This window comes from Scylla paramamosain, chromosome 41 (genome assembly GCF_035594125.1).
Source record: "Scylla paramamosain isolate STU-SP2022 chromosome 41, ASM3559412v1, whole genome shotgun sequence".
Classification (NCBI taxonomy): domain Eukaryota; kingdom Metazoa; phylum Arthropoda; class Malacostraca; order Decapoda; family Portunidae; genus Scylla; species Scylla paramamosain.
In genome coordinates this window covers 6,886,967-6,902,790 of record NC_087191.1, presented here as the reverse complement: position 1 = coordinate 6,902,790, position 15,824 = coordinate 6,886,967, and the positions used below count along the sequence as shown (strand labels likewise).

At 40.9% G+C, this 15,824-nt stretch overlaps 1 protein-coding gene across 4 annotated transcripts in view; it reads right to left on the bottom strand.

Annotated features, from left to right (window-relative positions):
• Positions 1–11,231: 11,231 nt before the first annotated feature.
• The window catches only part of LOC135092875 (uncharacterized), a 26,613-nt gene continuing 22,020 nt past the window's right edge, over positions 11,232–15,824 (bottom strand). For all 4 annotated transcript variants that reach the window (XM_063991631.1, XM_063991627.1, XM_063991629.1 and 1 more), the window contains one exon: positions 11,232–13,652. In XM_063991631.1, the coding sequence (XP_063847701.1) occupies positions 13,641–13,652 (12 nt within the window). In that variant the 3' untranslated portion in view covers positions 11,232–13,640. The remainder of the gene's footprint in view (positions 13,653–15,824) is intronic.

Genomic DNA, 15,824 nt, shown 5'->3' with positions numbered 1-15,824 from the left:
ACACTTCCACGCGCCATCTTACTCTAGAAACCGCGCTTGGAGCTCAAAATTGAGGCACGAAAATTCTTGATTACGGGAACGATCGCCGTCGCTACGGACGCACTGATGCAATCATTCATATATGATCACCGGAATGAAAGGGTTAAATCAATGGCGGAAAATATTCATTCAAAGTATTTATCATGAACTTATAAAGTAACATTGTTTCCGGTAGAAGGGTTTCACAACTCCAAGGTAACAGAGATTAATTATTAGATATATCTGTGCATATTCAGAGATAAAAAAAAATATAAAAAATCTTTATTGTTATTTAGAAACTAACATCAATAAAAACTCAGTCTGGTTTTCATGGAATTTTCCAGTGCCTTGTAGACCGACTAAAACGCTACCATAGAAAACAAGGTAAAAAATATTTGGCAGAAACCATGGCTGGTGGCAGCTAATCTAATATCTTTATATTTATTAACAATAGCTGTTACCGCCGAGCGGGCGCAAGAAATTGTTGTTGAGCAAGCAAGGTTGTTAATGAGGACCTGGAGGTCAGGGCGAGGGCCAAGACGAGGCCTAGTCAGCGAATTTCTTGTACGGCCGGTGTTGATGTGGTGTTGATGTAAAGCGATGAAGGATGCGTGTTATGACATGAGGCCGATACGAGGCTAACTTTATCACCGTCTTTAATGAATAACGATGGGCACTGTAGGGACCCAGGGACGATAGGGACACATTACTGAGGACATCCGTGCAGGAGGGACATGTGTTGCTGCAGGGAACAGAAGTAGATAGAACTACCTAGAACACCTGTCAGAAAAGGCGTGCATGTTACTTAACGATCACCCCAAGACCCAAAACAGGTAAGTTTAACAACTATATGTGTAAGAATACATTATTCTGTAAGTAGCATTCAGAATCATAACTGCATTACACAGTTTATTAATTTAAAATATTGTCTATGACCATTAATGCATGTCTTAAGTCTTTGACCGAATACAGTAAATGATTCGTGTCATCGTGTGGGTCTGAAAAACCTTCGCAGCCTTCTGGTGGTGATAGTCAAATCGTGGTGGTCTTTGACGCGCGCCCGAGGAAGACAGTGGTGGGTGACCAGGCAAGGGGACCTGTAACTAACATCAGCAGGGGGGGTGCAGAGAGGGTGTCATCCCTAACAATGGACACCACGGGATGAGAGGAGGGACACCCAGCCATGGACACTGCCAAGTGAACGGCAGGCCTGTCCCGCCGAGGACTGGGTATTTATTGTATGTATTCACTTGTGTACAATGGTGAGGTATGGAGTGGCGGGAGGCCAGCCTGTCCCACTGAGGACTAGGTAGAGGGTGTTCGTTCGTGTGTTAGCGGTGGCACGCAGAGCGGCAGGCGGCTATCCTGCCCCTCTGAGGATTCGGAGTGGGTAGTGTATGTGTGTTTGTGCGTGTGTTAGCGGTGGTGCACGGAGCAGCGGGAGGCCATCCTGCCCCGCCGAGGACTGAGTAGTGTGTGTATGTTTGTTTGTGTGATAGTGGTGTCGCACAGAACGGCAGGCGACCAGCCTGCCCCTCTGAGGACTGGGTAGAGAGGGCGTGTGTTCGTTTGTGTGTTGACGGTGACTCACGGAGCCACTGGCAGCCATCCTGCTCCTACGAACCGATGTATTAGACCAAAACCCATTAAAGGTTAGAATAAAGGCAGAGATGAGGGGAGGCAGAAAGAAGAGAAAATTGAATATTAAAAGAAGAGGACCTGCTATGACCCAGTCGGGGGACAGGAATGTATTGTTGCGTGAAGAGGACCTGCTATGACCCAGACGGGGGACAGGAACGGAATATTGCATGAAGAGGATCTGCTACAGACTCAGACAGCGGGTAGGAACAGATTGTCGCGTGAAGGATAGACCGTGGAGGACGGATCGGGCATCCCTGCGGGAAAAGGAACAGAGTGCTGGTGCTGCAGGTAAGCAGGACACAGCGTGGGTTGCTAGGAGGCTGACCGAGAGGGCGGGTGCCTCACTAGTGATGAGCGGTAACTGGAGACAGGTGCACCATCTCGCCGAGAGCGTTATGTAGCTAGCCTCTCCTCAGTGTTAAGAAAGTCTTTTGCCTGTTGTCTGTGGGGTTGCGAGGCTGGGTGTAATGTTTTGCCTTTACGCGGTGTGTGCCCTCCTAAAGACCATCATGCGGATTGCCTGTGTAGAGTGCCTGTATCCTCACACTAGCGAGATACCATCGTATTGAGAGGTTGTGGACCTGCATAGGCTTGACACTACCACGAAAGGCGTTTTTGTATGATTGCAGAGGCTACCACCATGAAATGAGTTAGTGTGCTTGCAGAGGCTGTCACCAGGGATGAGTTTGTATGCTTGCAGAGGCTATCACCATGAACTGAGTTTGTATACTTGCAGAGGTTACCACCATGAATTGAGTTTGTATGCTTGTAGAGGCTACCACCAGGGACTGAGTTTGTATGCTTGCTGAGGCCATCATCAGGGACTGAGTTTGTATACTTGCAGAGGACACCACAACACTACAGAAATTTTAAATGACACCACAACACTAAAACTTAAGCGCAACACTACAACAGGCTGTAGCTCAGTGTGTGGAAAAAGCTCGTTATGAAGAATCTTTAATATTGAGTGGTGATCTTAGAAGATTCATTTGTTATTTGAGGAATAAGAAGGTGGACAAGACAAGTGTCCACCTTTACTGGTGAATGGTAACTGGGTTCATGATTGTATCTTTGTGGTTAATCATCTTGCTGACGACCTGACTAATCCTTTTCCTCATCAACACTTGTTCTGTTTTCACATTTCATCTTATACCGTATCAACTGATGATATTTCGAAGACTTCGTCAATTGAAACCAACTTCAAGCTGCGATCCTGATAGTCTTTCCTTGCTTATCTTTAAGTTATGTGTATCTGTTTTGAGTTATCCCCTATTTTTAATCTTCAGTAAGAGCATTTTATTGGAAGATTTTATAGGAGGAGGCAGTAGGTACCTGCCGAAACGATAATTATTCCCAGTTAGTTCTAAAGCACTAGATCAAGGGATGCTGTGAACTTATCATTAAATCCAGCTGTGACCACACTGAACGTTTCCCTTTGTGTCTCACAACACAAGGGGGCAGTCACAGCCTGCCCTCTAAAGACAACTGTCTTCCTTCACACAAAACCACAAGCACCTAATTACACACACACCCTTCACTCAAAATTCAAAATTATCATGGCGACTCCTACACCAACCTCGGAGTCCAAATCTGGAGAGAGGACCACAAATATCCCAAAGTTGGACTGCTCTTCTGGTATCGACCCAAAGTGTCTTGACACTCCCGTCAACCTTTTCTTCATTAACTTCTGCAATATTCGCGGTCTTAGATCTAATTTTCAATCTCTAGAATACCACCTCTCCTCTACTAAACCTCATCTTCTTTTCCTCACTGAAACACAGGTGTCTGAGGCAACTGACAGTAGCCCCTTTTCTGTTCCCTCCTACTTTCTCTATCCTCATTTTCGATCCAAAGTTGGATGTTGTGTTTATGTGCGCAACGACTTAACCTGCTCTCGTGCCCACTCTCGTGAATCTTCCGAGTTTTCCACCACCTGGTTACGACTACAGAGTCACTCTCAAACTAAATTTATCTGTGCTGTATACCTCTCACATAACTCCTCTAACTATAAGAAATTCTTTGACTACTTAACTTCCAAAGTGGAGCACATTCTGACTCTCTTCCCTTTTGCAGGGATCTCCATTCTTGGAGACTTCAATGTTCACCACCAGCTTTGGCTTTCTTCTCCCTTCACTGACCATCCTGATGAACTAGCCTTCAACTTTGCTATCCTCCATGAGCTAGAACAATTGATGCAACACCCTAATCGTATTTCTGACTGTCTTGGAGATATGCCCAACATTCTTGACCTTTCCCTAATCTCTAATCCTTCTGCTAATGCTGTCACCCTCTCTTCTCCATTGGCTTCCTCCGATCACAATCTCATATCTGTATCGCTCCATATCTTATCGCTCCAATCCCTCCTCAGGATCCCCCTAAGTGGAGGTGCCTCTGGCATTTTGCCTCTGCTAGTTGGGGGGACATGAGGAGGTATTTTGCTGATTTTCCTTGGAATGACTACTGCTTCTGTGATGGAGACCCGTCTTTGTGTGCCGAGTGCATAACAGAGGTGATAGTGTCTGGCATGGAGGCGCCCAGCTCCCAAGAGCTGCACGCAGAGCGCTGACTTAACAACAGTCAAACGCCATGTTGGTGCCGGTGCCATGACAGCTGGTGTTCGTGATGTTGGGGTAGTCACCAGCTGGACAAGTTATGACTGGCTTGTCTTTTGCTTTATTGCCACAAGCTGCACACCTTTTGTCAAGTGCATAAACAGGTAAACCGGGTGATCTTGCGATGAGGCGGAGGTGCGTTACTGGTGCATCGCCATTGCTGCGTTCATTACCGCGGCTTGGGCAGCCCTGGCGACCCGAGCCGCCCGAGTGGCCCAACTGAACGGTTTTGGGTGCCTCCCGGGATACTTTAAAAGAGCATAATTGCCATGGAAACGGCCACATTCTACCCTACTCTAGCAGTAAACACGGGACAACATGACGTACCTGTCACAATATCCACTTGGTGATTTGTATCACAGAACACTTGCTGTTCTCGGCGATGAGGGTCTTGGTGAAGATCCGTTACTAATACCACTCATGACCCATCCCATTTCCTTTATTTTTATTCTTTTATATATTTAAGACTGAGTACTTTATTTGCTGGTGCATGTCATTGTATGTATGCGAACAGTATCGTAGTCATTTGCAATAAATGAGCTAGTATAAAACCAGTGTAAGTATGGTTGGACGACCATTTTTGTTGTGACATCATCACAGCACGGGGCCCTTCCTTCTCGCTTTGGGTAACCTAAGTCACCTGAGCGGGCGACTCGCGCCGCGCAGAGAGCATTCATTTGAGAAGTGGGCGACCCGGTAACCCAAGTTGCCCAACTGAACACACCCTAGCTGGCGTGACGCATTGGTGAGGGTGTGCTGCGGCGTCAGTCAGCAGTGTGGAAGGGAATGGGAAGGGGTACTGTCATGTTTGGGGGGGCTGGTCGATGTTAATTCATTCAAGGATGCGTTCTCGCTGGGGCAATATCAAAATGGGAGAATGGAGAAGAAAAAAAAAAAACGAAGAAAGAGTGGTATTAAAAGTTAGAGAATGTGCATGTAGATAAAGAAGTGGGCAAGGTCACTGAAGCGGGGTTGTAGTGTAGCCAAGCACCTTCCATAAACAAGGTTGTATTTTATAAAGTTTAATGAAATCAGCCCAAAAACTCTTTATCATCGAACGTCGCCGTCATCTCCGCGCTGTGAGTGTTGCTTCATAACTTGAAGTAGATCATACGACAATGCCATAGACGTTCAGACTTCCAGCCGCCTGAACTAAAACGGAAGTCAGGAATCTGGTGGTGGCAGGTTCCGATTGACCCCGCCCACTTTTGGTCGTACGATCACGCTATACTGGTGAGATTTGCTCACTGTGTATGGCATGATCGTAACGTCTAAGGGGGCCCTTTAGACAATATATATATATATATTTTTTTATCATTTACTTATTTTATTTTATTTTTTTTTTGAGGGATAAGAGAGTTGAGGTTCATTATTTTTTTTTTCCATTTGACTCTTTGAATGTGTTAAAGGGGATGTGTTGCTTGGATTGTTTGTTTTCCTTCTGTTACTTGAAGATATTTATGTTCAACTCTTATTATTATTAGCTGAGTGAAATCTTGTTAGGTTTAGTTTACTCTATTAGTGCGTTTTTCAACTTTGTTGGTTGTTAAAAAGAGAGAAAAAAAAAATGGATAGCTGCCACCAGCCATGGGTTTATGCCTGACATAAACCCATGGTAGTTTTGTTTTTATTAAGTTGCTGGGGTTCTATAAAGCACTGTAAAATTCCATGACAAGAAAGTTATTTTATTTGATGTAAGTGTCACAGAGGACTTCTTTTTAGCTTAGCTATTAAAGTTCAGTTTTGATTTATCATCAAATTGGATGGTAATTTTGTTGGGTTTAAGTTTACTTTGTTTGTGTTTTACTTCTTTAGTTTGGTTGTTAAAATTATGTAGCTGCCACCAGCCATGGGTTTATGCCTAATAAATATGTTAGTGTGGTATGATAGTGTTGTTCTTATTAAGGAACTGGGGTTCTATAAGCCACTGGAAAATCCCATGACAAAAGAAATTATTTTTATTTGATGTAAGTAATCTATTTAAAACAAAGATTTCATATTATTCTTTTCTGAATACACAATGGTTTAATTAGTAGGTTTTTCTGTTACCTTTGGGTCGTGGGAATCCTATGCTAGAAAAGTGACAATACCCTAATCAGTTCATGAATTTTTTTTTAATGGATAATTTACAAATGTTAATTTGAGTGTGGCCAAAAATTAATATTAAATTAAACCAGGGTTATCTTAATTTTCAGTGTTAAACATCCTAAAGTTCAGTGTTGGTGTTACATCAAAATGTATTGTGTATCACTGGTGTAATGACTTATACATAATCAACCATAATAACCAGGGGGTTTGAATGATGTTAACACCAGGGGTTTGAACTTGGTTCACTCGGTTTGTGAGGAAGAATGGGATTACCAAAATTATTTGTATTGAGACTTTAAAGGGTGTTGATATTTGATTTATTATTATATATGAATTTACATTAATTTTGGTATAAATTATATGTTTGTTTATAGGTCGGTGCACAAATAAGCTGTGCCTGACACGTCATTGTTGCCCGCGGGTTTGCCACGCCGGCAGGCGAAACAGATGTTTGGGTTCACCGCTGTTATTAAACTCAGTACACCAGGAGACTCGAACTGTTTGATAGCCCCCATGTGTTGCTCCACCTCGCGAGTTATTTTCACCGGTTTCTCCTCCTATGGGACTTGTGTAGGAGGAACAACATCTATTCTCTCTGCCACAATGATGGCAGATTAGCCATTCACACAAGTAATTATTTTATATCAGGCACAAATGGTTATTTTCATATGAACAATTCTATAAACCAATACACAGTTTCGGGAACAACATGACGTACCTGTCACAATAAGAATAATAATATAATAATAATAATAATAATAATAATTTATTTGCCTTCAAAAGAAGATACATAGGACACTATAAACATATTTCACGAGAGAGAAAAAAACAAAAACATATACCTTGTCATTCATAAAATTAATTTGAGACTAAAAAACAGTTTAAAGATTACATCGTTATGAAATTTAGAGTATTAAAAGAAAGGAGTCAATCATAAGTATACAAGGGAAATCTTACAACTACCTAAACAATTTCAAAATTATACATAGATTAAAACATGAATTTTAAAATTATACAAATAAGTTATTTTCAAATTACACTATCATGAGACTAAAATGGAGCAAGTATCAAATTTAAAACATAATTGTCAAATGAATTTCCACTTGCCGGAAGGGCACGGACACTCAGATAACCCATCATTATCAAATCTTTGATGTTTTATTTCATATTTGGCCTTCTTTGCATAGCTAGAGTCAAACAGGTATTTCATAAAGTTTACCTTGTACTTTGAACAGATGTCCCTCGCTCTTCTGAGTAAGCCTGTTGGATTGAATTCCCTTTCATTCAAAACTTTATTATAGCAATATATATAAAAGCATCTTGCTCTTGAGTTATTACGAAAAATCTGGCCTAACAGGTCAATATTCATTACATCCACCGTAGACTCCACTGAGGGTATCCTTAAGGCTTTCAATAAAGGTTTACTTCTACAGTATTTATGTAGTCCGAACATAGCCTTTACAAGTTTTCCTTGCATGGACTCTAACTCATTCATACGTCTTTTATCAGTCTTAACAGTATTCAATCCATATGTCATTACAGGCCTAATTGCAATTTTCCAGACATAAGGAGCTGTGTCAACATTAGTTTCCAAGTTGCACGACCCTGTTCCTTGTAAGGCATAAATTGCTTTTCTGCAGGCACTGCTGCGTTCATTAACATGAGCGTGAGGTTTTCTATGGGAGAGATTCACTCCCGGGTATTTCAACACATCACATTCTTTCAAAATATCTCTATTTAGGTGCCATACAGGACACTCCGTAAAATAGCATTGCCCGAATATGATACATTCAGTCTTGCTGGGATTAAAAGACAAGCCATGATTATTTACATACTCATTAGAAACCTCAATCATTTGCTGCAGACCTGTGACAGTTAGACTACATAAAAGAATATCATCTGCATAACTAAAAACGTTAAAAGACTTGGAACCAATGACACCACCATTATACACTGATAAGGTATCCACAAGATCTTTGTAAAATAGGTTAAATAAAAAAAGGAGGTGTTAGCCCACCGTGGCGAGTACCTCTAGAGACTTGGATATCAGCAGATAAATATGTTCCCCACTTAATTTGCACCGTAATTGATGTGTACCACGTAAGCAAAGTAGCCCAGCAATCCTTAGGAATCGCTCCCATTGCCTTGTAAAAAATGCCATCATGAGGTATAGCATCAAACGCTCCCTGGGCATCTAAAGAACATGCAAATACCGGTGAGCCTCGGGATTTACAGTATGAGATAACATCTTGCGCTACCACAGCAGCCATATTTGTACTCCCTCCTGTGACAAATCCAAACTGTTGGTCATTCATTTCATAACCCCTACAGTTATCTAAAATATACAATTCAAGTATCTTAGAAAATACAGTAATACCCGGGGGCCGATGGGTCAAGGGTTGCCTTTTTAAGTATGGGTATAAGGATGCCCTTTGTTAATGACTTGGGCACTACATGAAATTGTATGCACATGGTAGGCATACATCCTAATAGAACTGTAACATGGCTGTCTGTGGCATATTTTAAATGTTCTGCCATTATGCCATCCTTTCCAGGAGAGCAACCATTGTTTAAAGAAGATATATACCTTCTTACCATGCGGGCCGAAATCACCTTATCACGGGCTACAGTCGACATAACCGTTCTATATCTGACGTCGGTTTCTGTCTTAACACGACGCCTGGTGTCACTGAGGGCAATGAGTCTTCCCAGTTTTCAAACTTATTCCTGAAATGTTGTTCTAATGCCTGATTAGTAATATAATTTGTGTACATTTGATTTTTTTTACTTCTGCTTATTCTGTTCAAAATTTCCTTAAATTACCACTTTTGTATATAAAATTCAACTGAGAAGTTAGGTCGTGCAAATCAGTATTCATTGCTCTCCTACAAGCAGCTTGATATGACTTTTTTGATAACTTGTAACAGGAATAAACTTGGCCCTCACGCGGCCTATCACATGACCTCCATATCCTGAACCAGAATCATTGTCTATCTCTAGTAACGGTGCAGTCGTGATTCCACCAATTTTTTTCTCTGGTGAAGACCTAAATATCTGTTAGGAGCATCTATTATCGTTTTTGTACACGAATCATGCATAATTGTACTCAACTGTTGACACATGGAGTCAATAACTAATTTTGCCTCATCATGTGTATTAACCGTTGCAACATCAATAATCGGCAGGTTCCGTGAAGCCACCTTCATATGTTGAGAGTAGCGATCCCTAACTTGAGAATCTGACCAATTAATGCGGGGTTAGGAAGGCATTCTATCGACATTACCAAAAGCGTTGTCTTGGGAGTTCACATTCAGTTTCATACATATTGACACCGGGAAGTGATCACTTACATTGCTCTCCAGCTCTGACATAATAGAACAACTTTTGATATTACTCATAAAATATTGTGGTATAAAAATGTGATCAATATATGACCTAGAATTAGCATTAAAATATGTGTTATTACAATTCTGATCAAACATAAAATTTGACACGCAAAGATCATTCCCTGAAAGAAAGTCATGTAGTAAATAGCTATGATTGTTAAATGGATGTCGTCTGTACCAATATTTATTCAGCATGTTTTGGGATGGTAGAGGAGCATTCATGTCACCACAACAACAAAAGGCCCCGTCACGTTATTAATAGCAGACTGTAATTTGTCAAGGGTATCATTGTAAAGTTGTACTTATCACTTCTCCCACTGTGGAAAGGCACGTATACTCCAAATACTGTGAGTATAACTTGTTGACAAAAAATCAGCTGAACACCCGTTCCCGTTATCCTGTATGTATCCATATGTAAGGGTACATAGGTGACATTAGGAATCTGATTTCCAATAAAACCCACTCCACTATACGGCCGCCCCACCACTGTTTCTTCAAGGTTGACATTCATGTGTATCCATCTCTTCTCTACATTATTAAATCGCTCTTTCAAAGCAAACGCTTCGTATGGAGTTAGCCAGTGTTCACAAAGAAACGATAAGTCACATTTTGGCAATAAATCAAAATCTATAACCCCAAACGTTGACTTCAAACCCTTACAGTTATATGATATAACAGTAAAATCTTTATCACTGAATTTTGTTGTTTATGTATATTATCACACTACTTTTTCTCCTAGGGTCGGTTAGCCACCAAGTTCCGTGGTAGGACGCCAAGCCTTATATAAACCGCCTTACATTACAAAGTAATTCCTTCCGCCTGATTAATAACTAATTTTCTTTTTCAATATCACTAAAAGTTTATAATCCTTCTCTGCCCACAGATTGTTCTTCAATATCTTAGCTAATGATCCACATACTGGCAGAATCTACCTCTGTTGATTAACAAATTTAGATCTGAAATACTAGTCTCAAAATTTCTCAGTGATTACACTGAGGTATTGTTTCCTACAAGTTTCCACTTGTAGGAAACAATACCTCAATGTAATCACTGAAAAATTTCGAGACTAGTATATATATATGTATATATATATATATATATATATATATATATATATATATATATATATATATATATATATATATATATATATATATATATATATATAATTTTCAATTTCTAGATTGTTTTCGGATTCGTAAATTTTACGAATCCGAAAACAACTATTTACTTAGAGACGTTATCGTTCCTTTAGGGTAATATGACTAAATAATTTTGTGATCACTGCTGCTGGATGAGGTTATCTTTTATTTTGATTATTTTATTTTTGGTCCCATGCCATAAATATATCTGTATGAAAGAGAAAGGCTTCATATTATTCTTTTCTGAATATACAATGCTTTACTTGGCAGATTTTTCTGTTACTTTGGAGTTGTGGGACCCATATTCCAAGAAAAGTGACCATGCCTTAAACCAGTTAGAGAGATTTTTAAATTAATAATTTGCGAGGAAGATATCAGACATCACCACAACAGATACTACACATAGTTTTAACTTTTCGGTCCTTTGACCTAGCATAAAAGGCACGTATCTTTGCCCCTTGTGATGACCATGGCTGGGAGGTTGTTGAAGATTCAGCAGATGCGGGGAACAGTCTACCAATTGCTGCTCTGTTCTTGAGTTTTCTCTGCAGGTTGTCATCTAAAAGCACCAGACATAAATTCTTCCTTCCACAGCTGAGGCACAACCGCATTACTCCGCTTGCTACCTTCACTCACCAAGTCAGTGGAGTATTGGAACCGAGGGAAATAACCGAGTTACCAGCTAGGAATTATGAGCCTTTTCCAAAACTTGAGGTGCCAAAACATCCTATGGGACTAACACAGGGAAGGTCTTGGCTATATTTAGCCCTCCACAAGGCGGCAATTTATCTCTCTCTCTAACAGACCCATCCACCCCACTGGCAAGTCTGCTCCCTTTGGAACAGAACGCTCGCATGTCACGCCAAAACGACATGCTTCGCCCGCGTGGAGTTAGATGGCCAGCGCCTCAGCCCGCTGGTTGTCTTCCCTCTATATGGCACTGATGCAGGGTATGCTTGAATCTAGCGCGCATGCCGCACATCACATCTTTAAGATGGCCATCTCATATTGAATTGCAAAATCGCCATGTTAAAAAAACAAAAAACAAACAAACAAACTCTTGCTTAGACTTAGCATACAATCCTCTTACACGTGTTGACCACCCTGATACCGCTGTTCGTTTGCTCAGGGACCTGCCAAATTTTCGTATAACCTTAGTAAGATTATCTAAAGTCCGTCCACACGGTCGAACATTGTCTGTCGAACGCTCACTGTTACCAGTTAACAATGGAAAGGGGAAGGCATTAGTGGCGAGCAGAGTGGTATAATGGACACTGCCTCCAGACGTGATTCTGGTGAAATGCTCTCCCTCATACAGATGTCCTGCTTTGTTATAAAAGGTTTTACCTTCTCCAATAAATCGTAGAAGGTTTGATTCATAACCAATTTCCAGTCCAAGTAAAATGGTTGCATGGCTTCCCCTTTCACTTCGTCTTTGTAGCCAGTTCTTCCATCATTCCCTTCTCACCTTGTCCTCACACAATTGCTGCAGTATCATGCTACATAATGCAATTTTTTTTTTTTTTTATCTCTGTGTACCATGGTTATGATGTACCGTGCTAGACGCTGGCAACAACCACCTGCCTCCCCTGTCCACACTAACACTCTTGAATACCTGTATGTTGCCAGCGGACACCAGCTTCGAACATTGTCTTTCAGTTTCTCTCGTTTCACGCTTATGACATCATCCTGCTTTGTCTTATGATATGGTAACAGGGTTTGTCCAATAGACTATTCGACCGTGTGAACGCACCCTAACACGTCATCAATACCGTCATCAATACCGGGTTTGGGAGCATCATTACCTCGTACCACATTACAAGATGGAATCACACATATGGAAATTACTCATTTTATTAGTTAAAAGTAATAATAAAAAAAAAATTTCAGGTTGTTATTGAAGTTCCAGTTAATTGCACCAATATTTTTGATATCCTCAGCAGCTAGAGTGATGGCACTTCACTCATTGCTAGTGTAAGGGGCGGTACTATTTGGTGGCAAGTAGTGGGATGAGTGGGAGGTGTGGTAGGAATAACCGACTCTGTGGTACTAGGTCAACTCTGCCAGCCGAACATTGAACACCCTCAGCAATGCACAAATTTACATCATATAAGTTCTTGTCAGTCACTCAAGGCATGCACTGAACATTGTTCCACACACTGATAACTCACGGACTGTATAAATCTTATAGGACTTGAAAGAATCTAGATTGTTTACGGAGCACCGTCGGCACGCACACCCTTACCCACTAGTGCATAAGAAATCATTGTTAATGAAATGCCATTTCACATTCTACTAGTAAAACTAATGAAAACCAAGGGTCTAATGATAATGCCTAGCGGAAAACTGGGCTTAACCAAACTAAAATTATTAAAACAACTATCAGCGAAAACACATTCCCAGTAACAATGCAGTGCATACTGAAACACGTAAAAATCATAGAGTAATACTCAATGTAAGGATCTGTTACTGCACCATGGTGATTTATAGCTAGTTAATCAATCAAGAGGAAGCATTTGTAAATTGAGAGAGCAGTGAGACTCACAAAAGGATGAATGCATATTTAGGAACATAACTATATGCGGATCAAGCAGCCATATAGTGATGGCCGCCTAATCCGCATGACAGCAGCAAGCACACCTAATGGTGACCAGTGCAGGTTACAGTTTCTGATGATCCTTGACGTGCAGGTTGTGCAGTCGTGAACTCTTGCAGTGGTCTCCCTCCTCTGGCGTGCTTATTGCCACAGCCACTCAGCAGAAGATCTGTGTGAGATAATGAATGTACATGATGAGACACTAGCGAGTGAGTAGTCGGAGGAAATATGTTACGAAAAAGGTGGCAAGCAAAGGATGCGGTGTAAAAAAAATCAGCTGGAAGGTCATTTTGAAGAAGTGTGTGTGTGTGTGTGTGTGTGTGTGTGTGTGTGTGTGTGTGTGTGTGTGTGTGAAATGTGTTGGAAATGGCAGAGCTGATTAATCAAATGACAGGAATGGAGGGAACTTTTGAAATGCAGAATTCAATACGGCGCTACTGTTTATTGAGCTTGGAATGCCACTCCCAGCCATCCCCTCTTTGAGAGCAGCTATCATCTACCCACACAGGCAATCAGAATCAGCCTCTTAGACCACACAAAGTACAAAAATCTCCACTTGCATCTGTCCAGCTCCCTCTCTTCTAAGGGCCAGGACTGACAGATACAAATAGAACTCCATTCTGTAAAAATCCCTCTGGCCATTGAACCAAGTCATCCTGCCTCATTTATGCTTAAAGTTTTAATGTTTATCAGCTTTTAAATATTTAATTTTTATATATGTTAAACTTTCCACATGAATATAATTTTTCATGACCAGCATGTTTTCTTTTTTTTTCTTTTTTTTTTATGCAGGAGGCACCGGCCAAGGGCAACAAATTACAATCAAAAAGGCCCAATGAGATGCCAGTCCCCGAACAATCAAAAGCGGTCGTCAAAAATGAAAGAATAAGTGCCATCAAACCTCTGTTTTGAAAGAGTGCAAGTCATAAGAAGGAGGAAATATAGAAGCAGGAAGGGAGTTTCAGAGTTTACCAGAGAAAGGGATGAATGATTAAGAATCCTAGTTAACTCCTGCATTAGAGAGTTGGATAAAATAGGGGTGAGAGAAAGAAGGAAGCCTTGTGCAGCGAGGCCGCGGGAGGAGATGAAGCATAGTTAGCAAGGTTACAAGAGCAGTTAGCATGAAAATAGCGGTAGGAGATAGCAAGAGATGAAACATTACAGCGATAAGAGAGAGGCTGAAGACATTCAGTTAGAGAAGAGTTTACAAGACGAAAAGCTTTTTGATTCCACCCTGTCTAAAAGAGCGTTATGAGTGGAACCCCCTATGGGGTATGAAGCATACTCCATACATGGACGGATAAGGCTCCTGTACAGAGTTAGCAGCTGAGGGGAGTGGGTGGGGGCTGAGAAAAACTGCCGGAGATGACTCAGAATGCCTAATTTCATAGAAGCTAGAGATGAGATGTAAAATTTCCAGTTTAAATTATAAGTAAAGGGCAGACCGAGAGACTAGAGATGAGATGTAAAATTTCCAGTTTAAATTATAAGTAAAGGGCAGACCGAGGGTGTTCTGTGTAGAAGAAGACGACAGTTGAGTGTCACTGAAGAAGAGAGGACAGTTATCTGGAAGGTTGTGTTGAACAGACAGATGGAGGAATTGAGTTTTTGAGGCACTGAACAATACTAAGTTTGCTCTGCCCCAATCAGAAATTTTAGAGAGAGATCAGAAGTCAGGCGTTCTGTGGTTTCCCTGCATGAATTGTCTACCTCCTGAAGGTTTGGATGTCTATGAAAAGACGTGTAAAAGTGCAGGGTGGTATCGTTCGCGTGGGAGTGGATATGACAAGAAATTTGATTTAGAAGATTATTGATGAAGAATAGGAAGGGAGTGGGTGACAGGACAGGACCCCGAGGAACACCACTGTTAATAGATTTAAAAGAACAGTGACCGTCTACCACAATATCAATAGAACGGTCTGAGAGAAAACTTGAGATGAAGAGAGAAGGATAGAAGCTGTAGGAGGGTAAACTTGGGATGAAGAGAGAAGGATAGAAGCTGTAGGAGGGTAAACTTGAGATGAAGAGAGAAGGATAGAAGCTGTTGGAGGGTAAACTTGAGATGAAGTTACAGAGGATAGAAGCTGTAGGAGGGTAGTTTGGAAATCAAAGCTTTGTGCCAGACTCTATCAAAAGCTTTTGATATTTCTAAGGCAACAGCAAAAGTTTCACCAAAATTCTTAAAAGTTTACTCACAATAATCATGCTTATATTTCATTAAAGTACAAATCTACTTTAACTTGATAAAACCCTTGTATAAATAATTTCATCATCCTCTCCAGATGACGCCCATGTATGTGTATTTTTATATTTTTTTTACTTTGTATTCATTCCTCATGCA